This window comes from Meriones unguiculatus, chromosome 5 (assembly GCF_030254825.1).
Source record: "Meriones unguiculatus strain TT.TT164.6M chromosome 5, Bangor_MerUng_6.1, whole genome shotgun sequence".
Taxonomy (NCBI): Eukaryota; Metazoa; Chordata; class Mammalia; order Rodentia; family Muridae; genus Meriones; species Meriones unguiculatus.
In genome coordinates, this window is record NC_083353.1 from 113,774,279 (window position 1) to 113,788,718 (window position 14,440).

At 48.4% G+C, this 14,440-nt stretch overlaps 1 protein-coding gene across 2 annotated transcripts; it reads right to left on the reverse strand.

Annotated features, from left to right (window-relative positions):
• Positions 1 to 1,423: 1,423 nt before the first annotated feature.
• On the reverse strand, positions 1,424 to 14,154 carry C1s (complement C1s). 2 transcript variants are annotated; one of them, XM_021637003.2, is made up of 12 exons: positions 13,964 to 14,154; positions 13,001 to 13,112; positions 12,415 to 12,622; positions 11,980 to 12,157; positions 8,493 to 8,618; positions 7,426 to 7,625; positions 6,425 to 6,578; positions 5,482 to 5,597; positions 5,047 to 5,125; positions 4,437 to 4,565; positions 3,665 to 3,739; positions 1,424 to 2,844 (listed from the first exon to the last, which is right to left on the reverse strand). In XM_021637003.2, the coding sequence occupies exons 2-12, from the start codon at positions 13,021 to 13,023 to the stop codon at positions 2,048 to 2,050; spliced, it is 2,085 nt and encodes a 694-aa protein (XP_021492678.1). In that variant the 5' UTR covers positions 13,024 to 13,112; positions 13,964 to 14,154; the 3' UTR covers positions 1,424 to 2,047. The 2 variants fall into 2 exon arrangements, with proteins under 2 accessions (XP_021492678.1, XP_021492677.1); XM_021637002.2 differs by having other exon boundaries at positions 13,001 to 13,115.
• Positions 14,155 to 14,440: the final 286 nt, after the last annotated feature.

The window sequence follows — 14,440 nt, forward strand, 5'->3', positions numbered from 1 at the left end:
GGTTGTCAGGGCAGCAGTGCCTTCCCCTACTGAGCCATCTCACGGACCCTCATTTGAAGAATTTGTTGTTGTTTCTATTATATTTTGAGACAGGGTCTCACTGTGTAGCTCTGGCTGGCCTGGCATTTGCTATGTGGCTCAGGCTGGCCTCGAACTCCCAGAGACCTACCTGCCTCTTGCCTCTGCCTCTGCCTCTGCCTCCCCAAGTGCTGAAATATAAGGCACACACTACCACACCCAACTCCTTTATCTCCCCATTTGTTATGTATTTATGCATATATGTGCATGTATATATGTTTCTATGTATGTGTGTATATGAAGCTGTGTGTGTCAAATTGATCACACACTTGCCAAGGCACACTGTGTGCAGGGCTCAGAGTACAACTTGGAGAAGCCAGTTCTTTCCACGGGTCTGGAACTCAGGTTTTGTCAAGCGTGCCTCTCCAGCCCTGGCCTCCTAGCCTCCATCCTTAACCCTCATGGAAACAGGACAGGTCCTCTGCTTTCGGCTTCTTAAATGCTGTGTTCCCGCCGGGGATACAGGGCGGCTGTCAGAGTGCTTGCCCAGCGGTCAGGAAGCCTTTGAGTTCAGTCCTTGGGAGTGCATAAACCTGGCACGCTAGTGCACGCCTGTGACGCCAGCACTCAGAAAGTGGAGGCAGGAAGATCAGAAGTTCAAGGCCACTCTTTGGTACATAGCTCATTTGAGGCCAGCCTGGCCTATATAAGACCCAATCACAGTGGTTCTCAACCCTTGGGAAACACGTATTTCCGATGGTCTTAGGAACTGAGACACCACTCAGTAGCAAAATGACAGCTATGTAGCAGCAACAAAAAAATAAATTTATGGTTGGGGGTTTCTAAAACCACGAAAACTTGTGTTTTCCGGTGGCTGTGACTTGCAGGTTGAGAACTGCTGCTTTATCACTAAAAACAAACAAGCAAAAAATGCTGTGTTTCAGGGCTAGAGTATGTCTCATCTCTCAGTGGGAGGGCACCTGCTGAGCATGCATGAGGCCTTTGGATCCCATGCTCAGCGCAGCTACTAAACACATGCATACATACATACAAATGGGGCATGTTGGCCCAGACCAATAATCCCAGCACTTCGGGAGACTGAGGCAAGGGAAGAATAAACTCCAGGCCACAGAGTGAGTCCTAAGCCAATGAAGGCTACACACAGAAACTCTTCATTCTATGGTCCTTTGTCATCAGGGCGTTCTCGGGGAGGAGATTTTGTTTTGTTTTGCTGTTTTGCTTTCAGCTTTCTTCGCTAGAGAGAGTCAGGGAAGCTTGTTCTCTCTCTCTCTCTCTCTCTCTCTCTGAACTTTTGCTGTCACTTCTTGTCACAGAGTTCAGTCCAGTTTGCCACCTACCTGACAAACTGACCAAACTACCAAAAAATCAGACTGACAACGTTCAGTCTCGTTTTGGGTTTTTTTTTGTTTTTTTTTTTTTTTACACTAAGTCATTACACAGTGTGATACAAAGGAGCATTATAAGAAAAGTGATTTCTAGAAGGCAGATTGAGACAACTCGCAAAGGAAAACTGAAAGAGCCTGTTCTAACCTCGTGGCATTCAGGGCGTCCCAGCTGGAAAGAAGAAAGGCTTCGGTCCCTGTTTGCACAAAGGTTACAAATAAACTGCTGATGCCCAAAATCCAGGACAAGATGCTCTCACGTCTCTCCCTCCTTCTGTGGCTCCCAGTCAGCCGGAACCGGATTAGAAGCATGCTTTGTTGTGAGTAAATGAAGGAATTTCAAGCAGGTAAAAGGAAGTGGAGAGAGAACAGTTAAGAGATCCCTGTAAAATGATGCAAGACAGAAGGGCCCCCACCACATCGGTAGCAGTAACAGACAGGTGCTTGCAACTGACTAAGCAACCCGGGTCTGCGGCCAACCCTCCCTCCGTGCAGGTATCTTGACAGTCAAGTTCAGTGTTAATCACACCTCTGCCTCCTCTGTCACTGCGAAATGATGGGACCTGTCATAAGGACCTTAGGAGGAGGAGTTCGCCGTGCCTCGGAGGGGTGTTGGTGGGCACAGCTTAGTCCTGCCTGGGGACGCTGTTCTCCTGCATGGTTTTCAGGATCCAGTCCAGGTAGTTCCTCACCTTTGTGTATATCCCATAGGTCCCGCACTTCTTCCCCCAGGACACCAGGCCACCCACATAGAATTTGGGGCCCTTTACATTGGGGACCGGCAAGGCAAAAGCCCCACCGCTGTCTCCATCGCAGCTGTCAACACCCTTCTCTCCAGCACAGATCATGTTCTCAGTGAAAACATACTCATCTGCCCTCAATTTGGGGTTCTCCACTTTCACCTGCTGGCACTTTTCTAAAGAGGTGATGGGTAACTTTGCCCCTCTCAGTTGGACCACATTGAATCTCTTCTCCGTTCGGCCCCACCCTGAAATCAGCCCCAGTTGACCCTCTGAGGGCTCGTATGCTGGCGAGGTGCCCGGCAGGCAGATGGGGGAGACAGTGGGTCCCATTTTCACGGGGTCTTTCAGCTGCACCAGTGCGATGTCATTGTCGAAATTTGTCCTCGTGCTTGAGTCATCCTCTGATTTCCAGCCTGGATGGACAATCACGCGTTCGGCGGTGAGCCTCTGGGCATTTTCCAACTGTCCCATTCTCGAAAACGTGGACCCAACATACATAGATGGTTCAGAGATTCCATCCACGACGTGAGCGGCCGTCAGCACCCAGTACTCGTCAATAAGGGCGCCACCAGCCCGTGGGTAGTGAAAAAAGACTTGCCAGGGGAAACTTTCAATCTTGGTACGGTAGCCTCCGAATATCCTCTGATGCATTTTAAAGGTCTCGGTGGGTACTCCACAGACTAGGAAAGGATAAGAACAAGACAGGGAGGTGCAAGGAATGATGCTGGCCTCCGGAAAACTCAGCCACTCAGATGCTTTACCCAGCAGGTGCTAGAGTTCCCTGGCATGCCTTAATCAATAGTATTTGGTCCACTACCTCCCTACCTGACTTTTCCTAGCCTCATCTAAGCATCTCCTTTGCCAATGCCAAGCAGACTTATGGTCGAGATTAACTAAAGAGGAGGCTTATGGGAATGACTAAATCCAGATGGGCTAGCATTTTACACAGCTTGCCTCACAGCCGCTCTGAGGCACACCTCATGCCCACACTTAGCACGTGAGGCCAGAGACCCGACTAGAAGCCGATAATGGGAAACTCTTAACCTCACTCAGATTACGGAGGCAGGCTTCCTACCTCCAACCGACACTCAGATGAAGTCCTTATCTAGTGTGTGTGTGTTTGCGGGGATGGGGGGAGTGGTTGGCTCACGATTTAGTCCAGGTCAGTCTCACAACTCACAATCCCCCTTTCTCAGCATCCAGAGTGCTGGGCTTAGAGGGTACACCACAAGGCCCGGCTCTGTTAATGCGGCTTGATCTTCATCTCCCTGATGACTAATGAGGCACTGACTGTTGGCGCTGGCACATTTCTCAATTGCCCTCCAAGTCAGCCTGAGTTGGAGAGGCTGAAGGAATCCCACAGCCCGCCGTCACTGTCACTTCACTGTGCTGAGCTCTGGGAGGCGGGACTCAGTCCTTCCCCGGGAGGACTAATTTCTTGTGATACCCACTCCCCGTGTGTACAGCTATGGTTTCTACCCACAGCCCAACCCAGCGTACCTGGCACGCATTTCGGCAGCTCGGTGCCCAGCTCCTCATTCACCCAGCTCCCATTGGCAGCACAGCGATACTCCCCTAAAGTAACACAAGGAACACGGGTCACGCTCAGCGCATCTCTCATCCACGTCCCTTTCTTTCAAAGCTCCAGCTGCCTGGATGTTCAACAGGGAACCAGATCAAATCGGCTAGAAAAGAACCTGCAGCCAGGAATGATGGCGCTAGCCTGAAATCCCAATACTTGAGAGCTGGACTCGGGAAGATCCAGGCCAGCCTCTGCTACATAGAAAAGGAAAGGCCACCTGAGCTGTGTGAAACTCCGTCTCAGGAAAAGTTGACAGGGCTGGGGAGGGGAGAAGGAGAAGGAGGGGAAGGAAGAAGAGAAGGACTGTTCAGGCTTTTCCTGAACAACCCCCACCCTGCCTTTTAAGTGCTGGGATTCCAAACCTCCATCGCCATGCCTGCCCTCCTATAGATTTTATATGAAACAACTGGTCCGAAGTCAGATAACCACAGGAAGCGGATGTTGTAAAGGAATTCCTGCTGCAGCTGTGACATTAAGCTGCTGGTCTCTATGGTCCCCATAAATGATCCCTGAGAATGTGCCCCATCCACGAGACAACTGTGTCCCTAGACTAAGCCAAAAGGACAAGAGTGTCCATTCCCTCTCTCACTTCTCTATAAACTCTCTCCAACCAGAGAGAGCAGTGAGCACCCTCTGTCTCCATCTCCTTCATGCTCCTTCCCTCCCTCTCCTCTCGCAGAAGAGACCTACCGCCTTCCTCGGGTTCCATGTAGTAATGCGGCTCTTCACACGTGTAGCGAACCACAGAACCAAACAGAGTGTTTTCTGGATCTTCCACTTTACCGTTCTCAATGGGTTCTGGAACGCCGCAGTCCACGGCTACGGGAGGAAGCAGTGAAATGGATAGTGTGGACAATCAGGAAGAGTTAGGGACCCTTTCTATCCTCACTCCTTCCTCAGCCACGTGCAGAATCACCGCCATGATGAATCCTCCAACACCAGACTCTTTGTGACACATTCTCTAACCCACTGAGAACTGCCCAGACAGATGGTCCTTGAAAGAGGCCAGGAGGAACCTAGTTCTCCGGTAGGCAGAGACTCCTGTGTGAGCCTAGAATATACCCCCTTAGAACTATTGCCTACCTATCCCATTGCCCATTTCTTTAGAAGAAACATGTTAGTCTCATTGGCCTAGGACTAGAAGAGGGCTGGACAATCCTTCATAACAGACTCTCCCTCAGAAACACAAGTCATGCTCTCACAAGCCTAAGAGGAAACCACGCATTTGAATTGTGATGTGTTGATCATTCAGTTCCCTTTGGGAGGGGAAGGAGGAGTTCCACTTTGAGGAGACACCTACGTTGACATTCTAGTCTGGAATTGCTCCACTGTCCGTTGCTTTGACAAGTAGAATAAAAATATGTTGAGCCAACATTTCCCTGGAGAAAAATAGACATCATCATTAATTTATAAAAACATACAGCAGATCAAATCCAATAATGTAATCGATCAATAAGAAGTCCTCATCAAAAGAGGCTTAGCACATCTTTAGAAGATCAATCCAAAGTACCCAGGAGCCGAGGCTGGAAGACAGCATTTCAGTTCCCCATCCCCAGGAAGACTGAGGGCAGAACAGGCAAGCTGGCTCAGGAGCTCCAAAACCCCACAGGAAGGACTGACAACCTCGAGTCCCCCACCTACAGTTGGGGAGTTGATGTCTTGATCAGGGGCGGCGACAATATGTGATCTGGAGCCTGAGGTTAAGGGGATGCCCGGGCAGTACTACTGCATTTACCTCCACAACTTCAAATCCATCCACACAGGTTATCTTCACCACATCCTTAAACACGTATTTTGCCTTTTCGGGCTCCCAAATAGAGTTGGCAGAGATTTCTTTTGGACAAGGGATGGCTTGGAGACGACAGAAATGAGATTTTTACTAAATAGTTGGTATAATAACTGTGTGCTATTTTACATAATTCCTACCCTTTTCTTTCTTCTCTCTCTCTCTCTCTCTCTCTCTCTCTCTCTCTCTGTCTCTGTCTCTCTCTCTCTCTCTCTCTCTCTCTCTGTGTGTGTGTGTGTGTGTGTGTCTTTGAGACAGGCTCTCTCTGTGTACCCTAGGCTAGACTAGAACTTGCTATATAGCCTAAGCTGGTCTCACTTGAAGTAATTCTCCTGCCTCTACTTCACCAGTGCTGGAGTTATGGCTGGATGATAGCATTCCCAGACATTCTCACACTTTCTATGCATGGGGAGAGCAGCTGGTGTACCAACACACAGGCAGGCCGGGGAAGGACACCGGGTGCCTGCTCTGTCACTCTCTGCCTTACCCTTTGAGACAGGGTATCCCACTGCAGCTGGGGCACGCCACTGTTGCCAAGGCTAGCTGACCACCAAGACCTGGCGAGTTCCTTTTCTCTGCCCACCCACTCCCAAACCCAGGAGTGACAAACATACACGGCTACGCCTAGCTTGCCCAGCACATGCTTTCCCACTCTGGCTCTGTGCCCTGTCTCATTCCCATGCTTTCTAAAATCTTCCGTTGTCCTCAGTTCTAACATTTCAACATGGCAGGTGTATAAAAGGATATGGATGATGCCACTAGTTAACTGCCCCTCCCCCTTGTCTGCAACTAGTTCAAAGATTACTAAGCAGACAACAGTCTATCTGTCTTGATTTTACATGTCCAAAGAAGTTTGTATCACCAATCAAAGAGGCACTTTTAGGTTACTCACGCTCTCCATGGTAACGAAGCTTCCAGCCTTTTTTTTGCCCTGTTAGGTCAGTTTGAAAGACAATATCAAGAGTATTACTCTGGGTGTTAATAATGAGTGACCCAGGGAATCCTTTGCCACAGTAGGGACCAAATTGTTGCTTTCTTGTAGCAAACTGAAAGGAAACAATATAATAAGATCAGAAGGGAGAAAAGCCTAAAGGAAGGAATTAAATGGGGAGTATGAGAATGAGAGAAATAAGCTGGGCTCGGTGTCCCACACCTGTGATCCCAGCACTCGGGGAGGTGGAGGCAGGAGAAACTCTGTGAGTTTGAGGCCAGCCTGGTCTACAAAGTGAGTCCAAGACAGCCAGGGCTACACAGAGAAACCCTGTCTCAGAAAAGCAAAACAAAACAACAACAAAATAATCAGTGGAATATAAAATAAGAAGCAAACAAACAAAAGGATGGGCAGGGGGAAAGATAAATTTAATTTCAAAAGCTGGCCCGGATGGTGCAGGCCTGTAATCACAGCTACTTGTAAGGCTGAAACAGGAGGATTACAAGTTAAGGCCAGTGAGGGCAATTTAATAAGAATCTGTGCCTAAATGAAAAACAGAAAAGGGCTGCAAGCGTAGCTCAGGAGTGGAGCACTTGCCTCGAATGCATGGGGCCAAAGGTTCAATTCCCAGCACAGGAAAGAAGAAAGGAAGGCATGGAGAGAGGGAGAGAGAGAGAGAGAAATGAAAAGAAGGAAGGAGCATTCTCTCACCGGGAGCCGTAGCTAACACATGGACCCCTAGCACTGAAGAGGCTGGGATGGGAGGAGGGTTGCCTTGAGGAAGGAGTAGGTTAAGAATGAAGTGAGAAGGTGAGAAAGAGGGGATGGGGGAGGGGAAACTACCCTCCCGGAAGAGGATGTGGCTATGCAGTAGGGTTTTGTCCAGAACCAGAGAAGGAGGCTGTGAGAGAAGCAATCTAATTGAGTTGGGGTGGGAGCCAAATTCATCATCCGCTACTCACAATTAAACTGTCATGGCAGTTCCCCTCTGAGTCAGCCGGCTCCACATCAAAGTCCTCTCTCCGTGCAGTTACCACCACTTGGTACCCCTCCTCCAGCAGAATCTGGTAGTCACACCTTGAGTTCTCCGGGTACGGATTGGGATAATTGGGACTTGAAATCTCCCCAACCAGGGAAGTGAAAACATTCCCACTACAATTGACTATAGGACAAAAAGAGAGAGAGAGTCAGAGAGAGGAGCAATCAGATATAGGGACAAACAAAAGCCCCTGCCCTCTTCTGCCTTTGGTCAAAAACTCAGAGTCCTCCATTCAGATTAGCCAAGATCTGTTCCTTGAATGAAGCCTCCGTGATACCATTACCCACAGTGCTTTTGGGCAGAGCTAGCCCATGCCTAGGCGGTGTCACCCTGCTTGTTATGGCCATATGTGAACTAGAGAACATTCACAACTTCACAGAGTTGTGAACAGCCTCAGGCAGTCTCTCCTCAGTCATTTGTATCTCTTCTCCAATTAACTGACTTTGCCCTGAAGCCTTGTGTTGTGATTTGGATAGTAATATCTCCCCAAGTTACATATGCTAAGGGCCTGGTCACTTGGTCATTCCATTTTTGGGAGATAACGCACAATCTTCAGAAGGCAGGGCCTAATAGATGGAATACAGGTCATTGGAGGTATGGCCTTGGAAAGGACATTGGCACCCCTGTCCCTTCCTTTTGACTTCCCAGCTGCCCTGAGGTGAGCAGCTTTGCTCTAACACCTGGCTCCCTTACACGATGGCTCTGCCCAACTGCAGACCCAAGAACAATGGATCCAACCGACCAGCGACTGAAACTGCTATAACCGTGAACCAACATTTCATCCTTTTAACTGTTTACCGCACCTGTCCTAGCAATGTAAAGCTAATACATCTTGTCTCCCTCCCCTCCTGAGGCTCCCACTCTGTTTGTGAATAGCTAATGATAGTCACCATTTGAAGGAAAAACCTAATCAAAATCGGAAAGCTGGACTGAGCCCTCGATCCATTCTGCAGCCTGGGGAACACGAAGACCTCCTGATACCAAGCTCACCTCCACAATTCCTCATGTCATCATAGAGAAAATATTCTGGAGGACAGGAGCAGAAGTATCCACCGATGAAGTTATTGCAGAAGTGGCTGCAAGGGACATCTATAAAGTCTGTGCATTCGTTTATGTCTGCAAAAAAGTAGACAAAACTCAAGGTCAAGCACAGAGACCTAGAAGGAAAAATGATGTTAAATGTTGCAGGAAATTTGATCCCATTGTGAACCCCGAGATTGTGAACTGTAAAAACTGTAGCTTGTTTGGTGTGGCTCAGCCCTAGCACACACCTTTACTCCAAGAGCTTTCTGTACACAGGATTTAATGAAGTTAACCGTCGGTCAAGAGGTGAAACAAGTAACCAGATGACAAGGAGTAAACATAGAGAAGGGGCTTTGAGTTGGAGGGTATTTAAAGGGTTTTTGGCTTTCTCCTCCTGGCTTTCAAGTGAGCTGGCAGATCTTTTCTTCCTGGGTTGTCTCAGAGCTAGAAAGCTTTTGGTTTGGGGCTTTTTCTTTCAGGAGGTGAGCTGAGTAGGAAGGTCAGCTAGGTGCTTTCTCTGCCTCTCTGTGCTAGCAACTTTTCATCCCCGCATCGGCCTCCAGAGTGTTTATTGGTAAAAATCAAAAGATTAGGATTTCTTATTCTTTGTAACAACAGTTAAGCTCAAATCTATAAGGATAAAGAAAAACAGAAAAGACTTGTTGCTTAAATGCTCTCAAAACTAGGCATGTGGCTCATGCGTGTAATCCCAGTATTCGGGTGGCAGAAGGACTGACATGTGTTCAAGGCCAGCCTGAGCTATAGTGAAAAACTCTTTCTCAAAGAGCAAAAGAGAGAGAGATAGGGGAAGGAAGGGAGGAAGGAAGGAGGGAAAAAAGGGGGGAAGGATGGAGGGAGAGAAGGAGGAAAGGAAGGAGGGAGGGAAGGAAGGCAGACATAAAGGAAGAGGGGGACCATGTAAGAAAGGATGTGAGAGCCAGAGGAAGGGATGGAGGTGTTATGGAATGCTGTTCCAGGCACGACAGGGCATTACACTCTTAGACTCACTGAAGCTGCTATAACCTGCACAGGACTGTGCCTGTCGACATCCTGTCATGATGTGGGGTGTGACTCAGGAGGCCCCACCCGTCCCCGAGGACCTGTAGGCAAGTAATTTATCGCTGGAGGAAGGACAGGCATTTTCTTCAGTGGTGTAGCCGCCGGTAAAGTGCCCAGGCTCCTTCCTATAGATAACCCCTCGACAAGTTCTTGCACAACCCTGATGAAACTCATCAGCGCATAAAAAAAAAACACAAAAACAGAAGACAGCCCGTAGGCGGGCACAAGGGGGGGGGTGATGATGGCAAGCTTGGACAAATACATTGTGTATGAGTATGAAAATGTCATAATGAAATCTATTATTATGTATAGCTAACACGTGTTAATAAAAAGAAGTTAAGAGGGGCAGATATGGCTAAGTGGTTATGAGCTCTTGCTGTTCTCCCAAAGGTCCTGGGTTCTATTTCCAGCACCCACAAGGCAACTCACAACCATCTATAATTCCAGTCCAGTTCCATGGAATCCAATACCTTCTTGTAGACTCTTAAGACACTGCATACATACAAGCAAGCAAAACACCTAGACACATGAAAAAAGGTAAATATTTTAAAATAATAAATACATTTTAAAATATTTTAATTTTTAAACATTTATTTATTGCATGGATATACTACATGCAAGTCTGGTGCCCTTTGAGGTCAAAAGAAAGTGTTAGATGCTCTGGAATTGGAATTACCAGCGGTCATGAGCTGCCATGTGGGTGCCGGGAACTGAACCCGGATCCTCTACAGGGACAGTAAATGCCCTCAGCTGCCCCATATCTTTAAATCTGTAAATACCACGAGAACAGTCTCACTGTAGATTACTCTCCTGAAGTAAGGTCCAGAGCCGTGTCCTGCCGCTGTACAGCTCTAAGGGAGCTGGCACCGTGAGACGCCCTCTGGCTTTTCTTGCATACAAAATACACAATATCCTGCCCAGCTGGCACCTGCTGTAGCTCCAGTACTCAGGAGACTGAAGCAAGAAAGCCAGGAGTTCAAGGCCAGTCTGGGACACATAGAGAAACTCTGTCTGGGGGAAAAAAACATTCGTGCCAGAGACAACACTGAAGGTTGTCATGACGGTGAGGTCCTGTGGTGGGGTGCTGTTAGTACCTCCTCTATAGGATGTTGGCCTTTCTGTAAAACCTGGATGACATTTGAACTTTAAGAACAGTTCTAACTCCATTTTAAACTAGATCCAAAGACTAGATAGATGCAGAAGGACCTAGGATCCAAAGACTCAGATGCGTTAGAGCACCATGTATTTGTTCTTATACAATTCCTGCCAAATTATTCTCCTTCTCAGTTTCCACTTTTTCTCCCGTCCCGAGGTTTCTGCAAGCCTTGTAGACACTAAGGAAGCGCTCACGCTACCACTAAGCTTATCCCCAACTCTTTTTTTTTTTTTTCTGATTTTTTTTTAAATACAGACTCTTTTCTAGCCCAGGCTACCCTTGAATTCCTGATCCTCATGTTAGTACTGAATTACAGGTGTGTGCACCATGCCAAAACTCCCAGTTTTTGTTTGTTTGTTTGTTTGTTTGTTTTGAGACAGGATCTCTATTTACGTAGCTCTAGTTGTCCCAAAACTTACCAAATAGACCAGGCTGGCCTCGAACTCACAAAGACCTGCCTGCCTCTGCCTCCTAAGTGCTGGAATTAAAGGCGTGTGCCCCCACACCTGGCCTAAATTGTATTAGTTATTTATTATCACTGTACATGTATGTGTGTGTGCACAATGGGGACATGCCATAGCACACACATGAAGGTCAGAGGTGGTTTATTCCCTCTACCTTTACATGGACCCTGGGCTCAAACAGATGGCTTGCACAGCATCCATGTCACAGACTGAACTGTCTCACCAGCCCTCTTTTTGCTTCTGATTGGGAGACAAGATCTTACTTACCAAGCTGCTCATGCTAATCTTGCGTTCACAATGCCTCTGCCTCAACCTCCAAAGTGTATGGGATCACAGGCCTGCACCAACACCAGATCCTTATCTTTACAGGGAGATAATGGTCCCTACCTTGTAGGACTGAGCTGAAGACTGTGTTAACATAAGGAAGCCTTCTGATACAGGACGCATTTCGAAGCTCAACAGATTACTGTCCATTATCTGCTATTATCACCAATCACACAAAGGCCATTCATAGACTGGTGGGGGGGGCAAGTCAATCCTTGTTAAAGATGTAAGCAGCCCTGGGGGAGGTGGGGGAGGGGAGGGGTGACACACACCTGGAGGCTGAGGTGAGGAGAATTGAGAGTTTGTGACTCAGGCAGCCTGGGCTGCTCCTTGAGACCACGACTCAGAGCAAGAGGGAATGGAGTCCTCAGCTATCGCATCCTGCAGTACTTTTCCCGCCTCTCTCCCCTGAGCTAGCTCAGTACGGCATATGCAGAGAGTGTAGTCTTACCTATGGCTGCATAATACGCAGCAAAGCCAGTAAACCGTTCCTCATTGGAGAAGTCCGACCTGAAGACCACCTGGAGTTTGTTGTACGGGAGCCGGAACTCTTTCACATTGGGGGAGTTGGGACTCTTGCCTGTCCTCTGGCCACAGAGCCTCTCCTCCTTAACGCCACCTGCGATGATCTAAGACAAGAGAAGGGTCAAAGGGAGAATGGAGAAAGAGAACCTCTATTCCCGATCGCCCTGTCTGTCTTCCCCCATCCCCACCCCCACGTGCCCAGCACTGGGGATCAGGGACTTCTGCATGCACAGCAAATGCTCTACCGCTGAGCCATGCCCCCAGCCCATAGGGTAACTTGACAGCGCACTGCTGTCAATACTCTCATTCCTCCCCCACTCCCTACCCCTCCAGCTCTCTTCCTCGAACGCTCAGAACGTACCTGCACTGAATCATATGTACAGTTCTCTGACAGCTCTATGTCCAGATGGGTGAAGTAAAGGTGAATGCCAAACCCTTCTGGAACTTCTATGTCCCAAATTTTGTTGACCTCATTGGGGTATGCCTGAGGGTAGTTAGGGGACAGGATCTCCCCATACATGGTAGGCTCAGCAGAAAGGGATGCCAAAAGGGAAAGCAAGATGATGAACCTGGAAGGGGAAGACAATGACAGAGAGGCGGTGGGGTACCCAGGTACCCATGGCTTCAGGCAGAATTCTGACCGTTGTCAGCAGGAGGCCAAAGGGGAAAGGAAAAGGCAGCCAATACGCCATGAAATAGACCAAGCCTGGAATAACTATATTAAAAAAAATTTTTTTAAAGCAGGCTTCAGATCTGAGCTCTTTCTGGAGAAAATGAGAAGCCACATGCACAGGCCTATGCGTAAGGCCAGAACTCTGGGGACAGAGGAAGGGTACATTTCATGCCAGCCTGGGCTATACCATGAGCCCCTGTCTCAAAACTATGAAAGAGAGAAAGAGAGTAGGGATGAAGTTCATGAACATTTCTGTAGATACCTGCTCACTTACCACATCTCTGGCGATCTGCCCATGGCTCTCTGGCTCTCTGGCTCTCTGGACCTTTGACTTTGGAGGTAAAGGACAGCTGGCCTGGCTGTCTTTATCCAACAAATACAGGCACCTGCTTTGGTAGTGAGAGGCCACCCAGGGATCAGTGTCACCTTCCCAAGAATACCGTATAGATAGGTTCCTATCAGTAACTGTCACCACATTATACCTGGAGTCACACATCCTCACTCGTGCGATTTCAACTAACTTCTTAGACCAGCCCTGTCTTACCCTCCTCCCCTTGCTGCCAGGAGCCATCTTCTAATTTTTCTGCAAGTGAACAAGGAGTTTCTTCCTGTCTTTTGTGTCCTCCTCCACCCACTCCTGTCTCCTCAAGCCAGTCCCTCTGTATTTCTACCCAGGTCTGTCCATCCTGAATGCCCACCTAGGACTATTTCCCATCCTCTTTCAGACAGATCCCCAACCATTCAAGCCAGCCCTCTTTGACACGCTTACTGAAGATGCTTCTGCTGGTGCCCCAATGGCCATTGATGAAGGGATGGGTTTCCTTCAAGAGGGACAGGAAGAGATCTTGGGAGAAGCTAATCAGAAGGAGAGAGCTGCTCTTGCTGGAGCAGATCAGTACGGGAGAAAGGGGCAGCTAACTGAAAAATGTTAGGACAAGAAGAAATGTCTTATTTTAATTTTCTGGATTTGGTATGTTTTTTTTTTTCCTTTGCTTAAAAGCAAGATATCTGCCTGTAGTTTCCAGAAAAGTCTTTCATGAATTGCCTTTACCCCTAACAACACTGCTGTGTGAAAAGATGGAGCTGGTGTCGGATGTCCAGCACATGAGAAAGTGGGTCTATATTCTGCCCTTGCTGAGTTCCTTCCAGCCCACCGTCTTCGCTCCAAACCTTACTCTGCAGAGTTTCCTGTCTTTCCCTGCTCCTCCATCAAACCTTTGCTCTTTAAAGTTGTTACCTTCAGGAGCGGATGGGAACAAGTGGTTTAGCCTCCTCTCCCGCCACTGGTCATGCTCTGAAGACCCTGCGGGCTCCTGAGGGGAGCCGGTCTCTGCAGGAACCTCCGGCCCGATCTCCCTGTTCTGTCTGCTCCTAAGATTCCCTACCCGAGTGTGTGTGCATGTCCGAAAGTCCCTGTTGCAAACAGAGGGGGCTGGGAGACCATGACACAGGAAAGGGTAACTCAGCCCCGATCCTAGAGCTCCCTCTGCTTTTCAAACAAGAACTGCGCTGGCCTCCCGGGGCTGAGGGATCCCGAGAAAAAGAGAGAAATGGGGAATTTTGAGATTGCCTAATCCTCACTTTCAGCCAAAGGGTGTGTTTCAGAGTTTTCGGGGAAGTCAGGTGACTTGTTTTAAAAGAGGGGAGGGGTTGGCAGGAGGGGGAAAACTAAACTCAGAAAGTCCAACCCTCTATCTGTGTGAGTCACAAATCA

Bases quoted from the DNA above. Each gene is read 5' to 3' on its own strand.
- C1s (XM_021637003.2), bottom strand. From the start codon at position 13,023: ATGGGCAGATCGCCAGAGATGTG. The intron at 6,579-7,425 runs GTGAGTAGCGGA...GTTTCCTTTCAG, and splicing joins ACTGCCATGACAGTTTAATT to TTTGCTACAAGAAAGCAACA. The intron at 4,566-5,046 runs GTAGGTGTCTCC...TTCCTCCCGTAG, and splicing joins TTCCAGACTAGAATGTCAAC to CCGTGGACTGCGGCGTTCCA.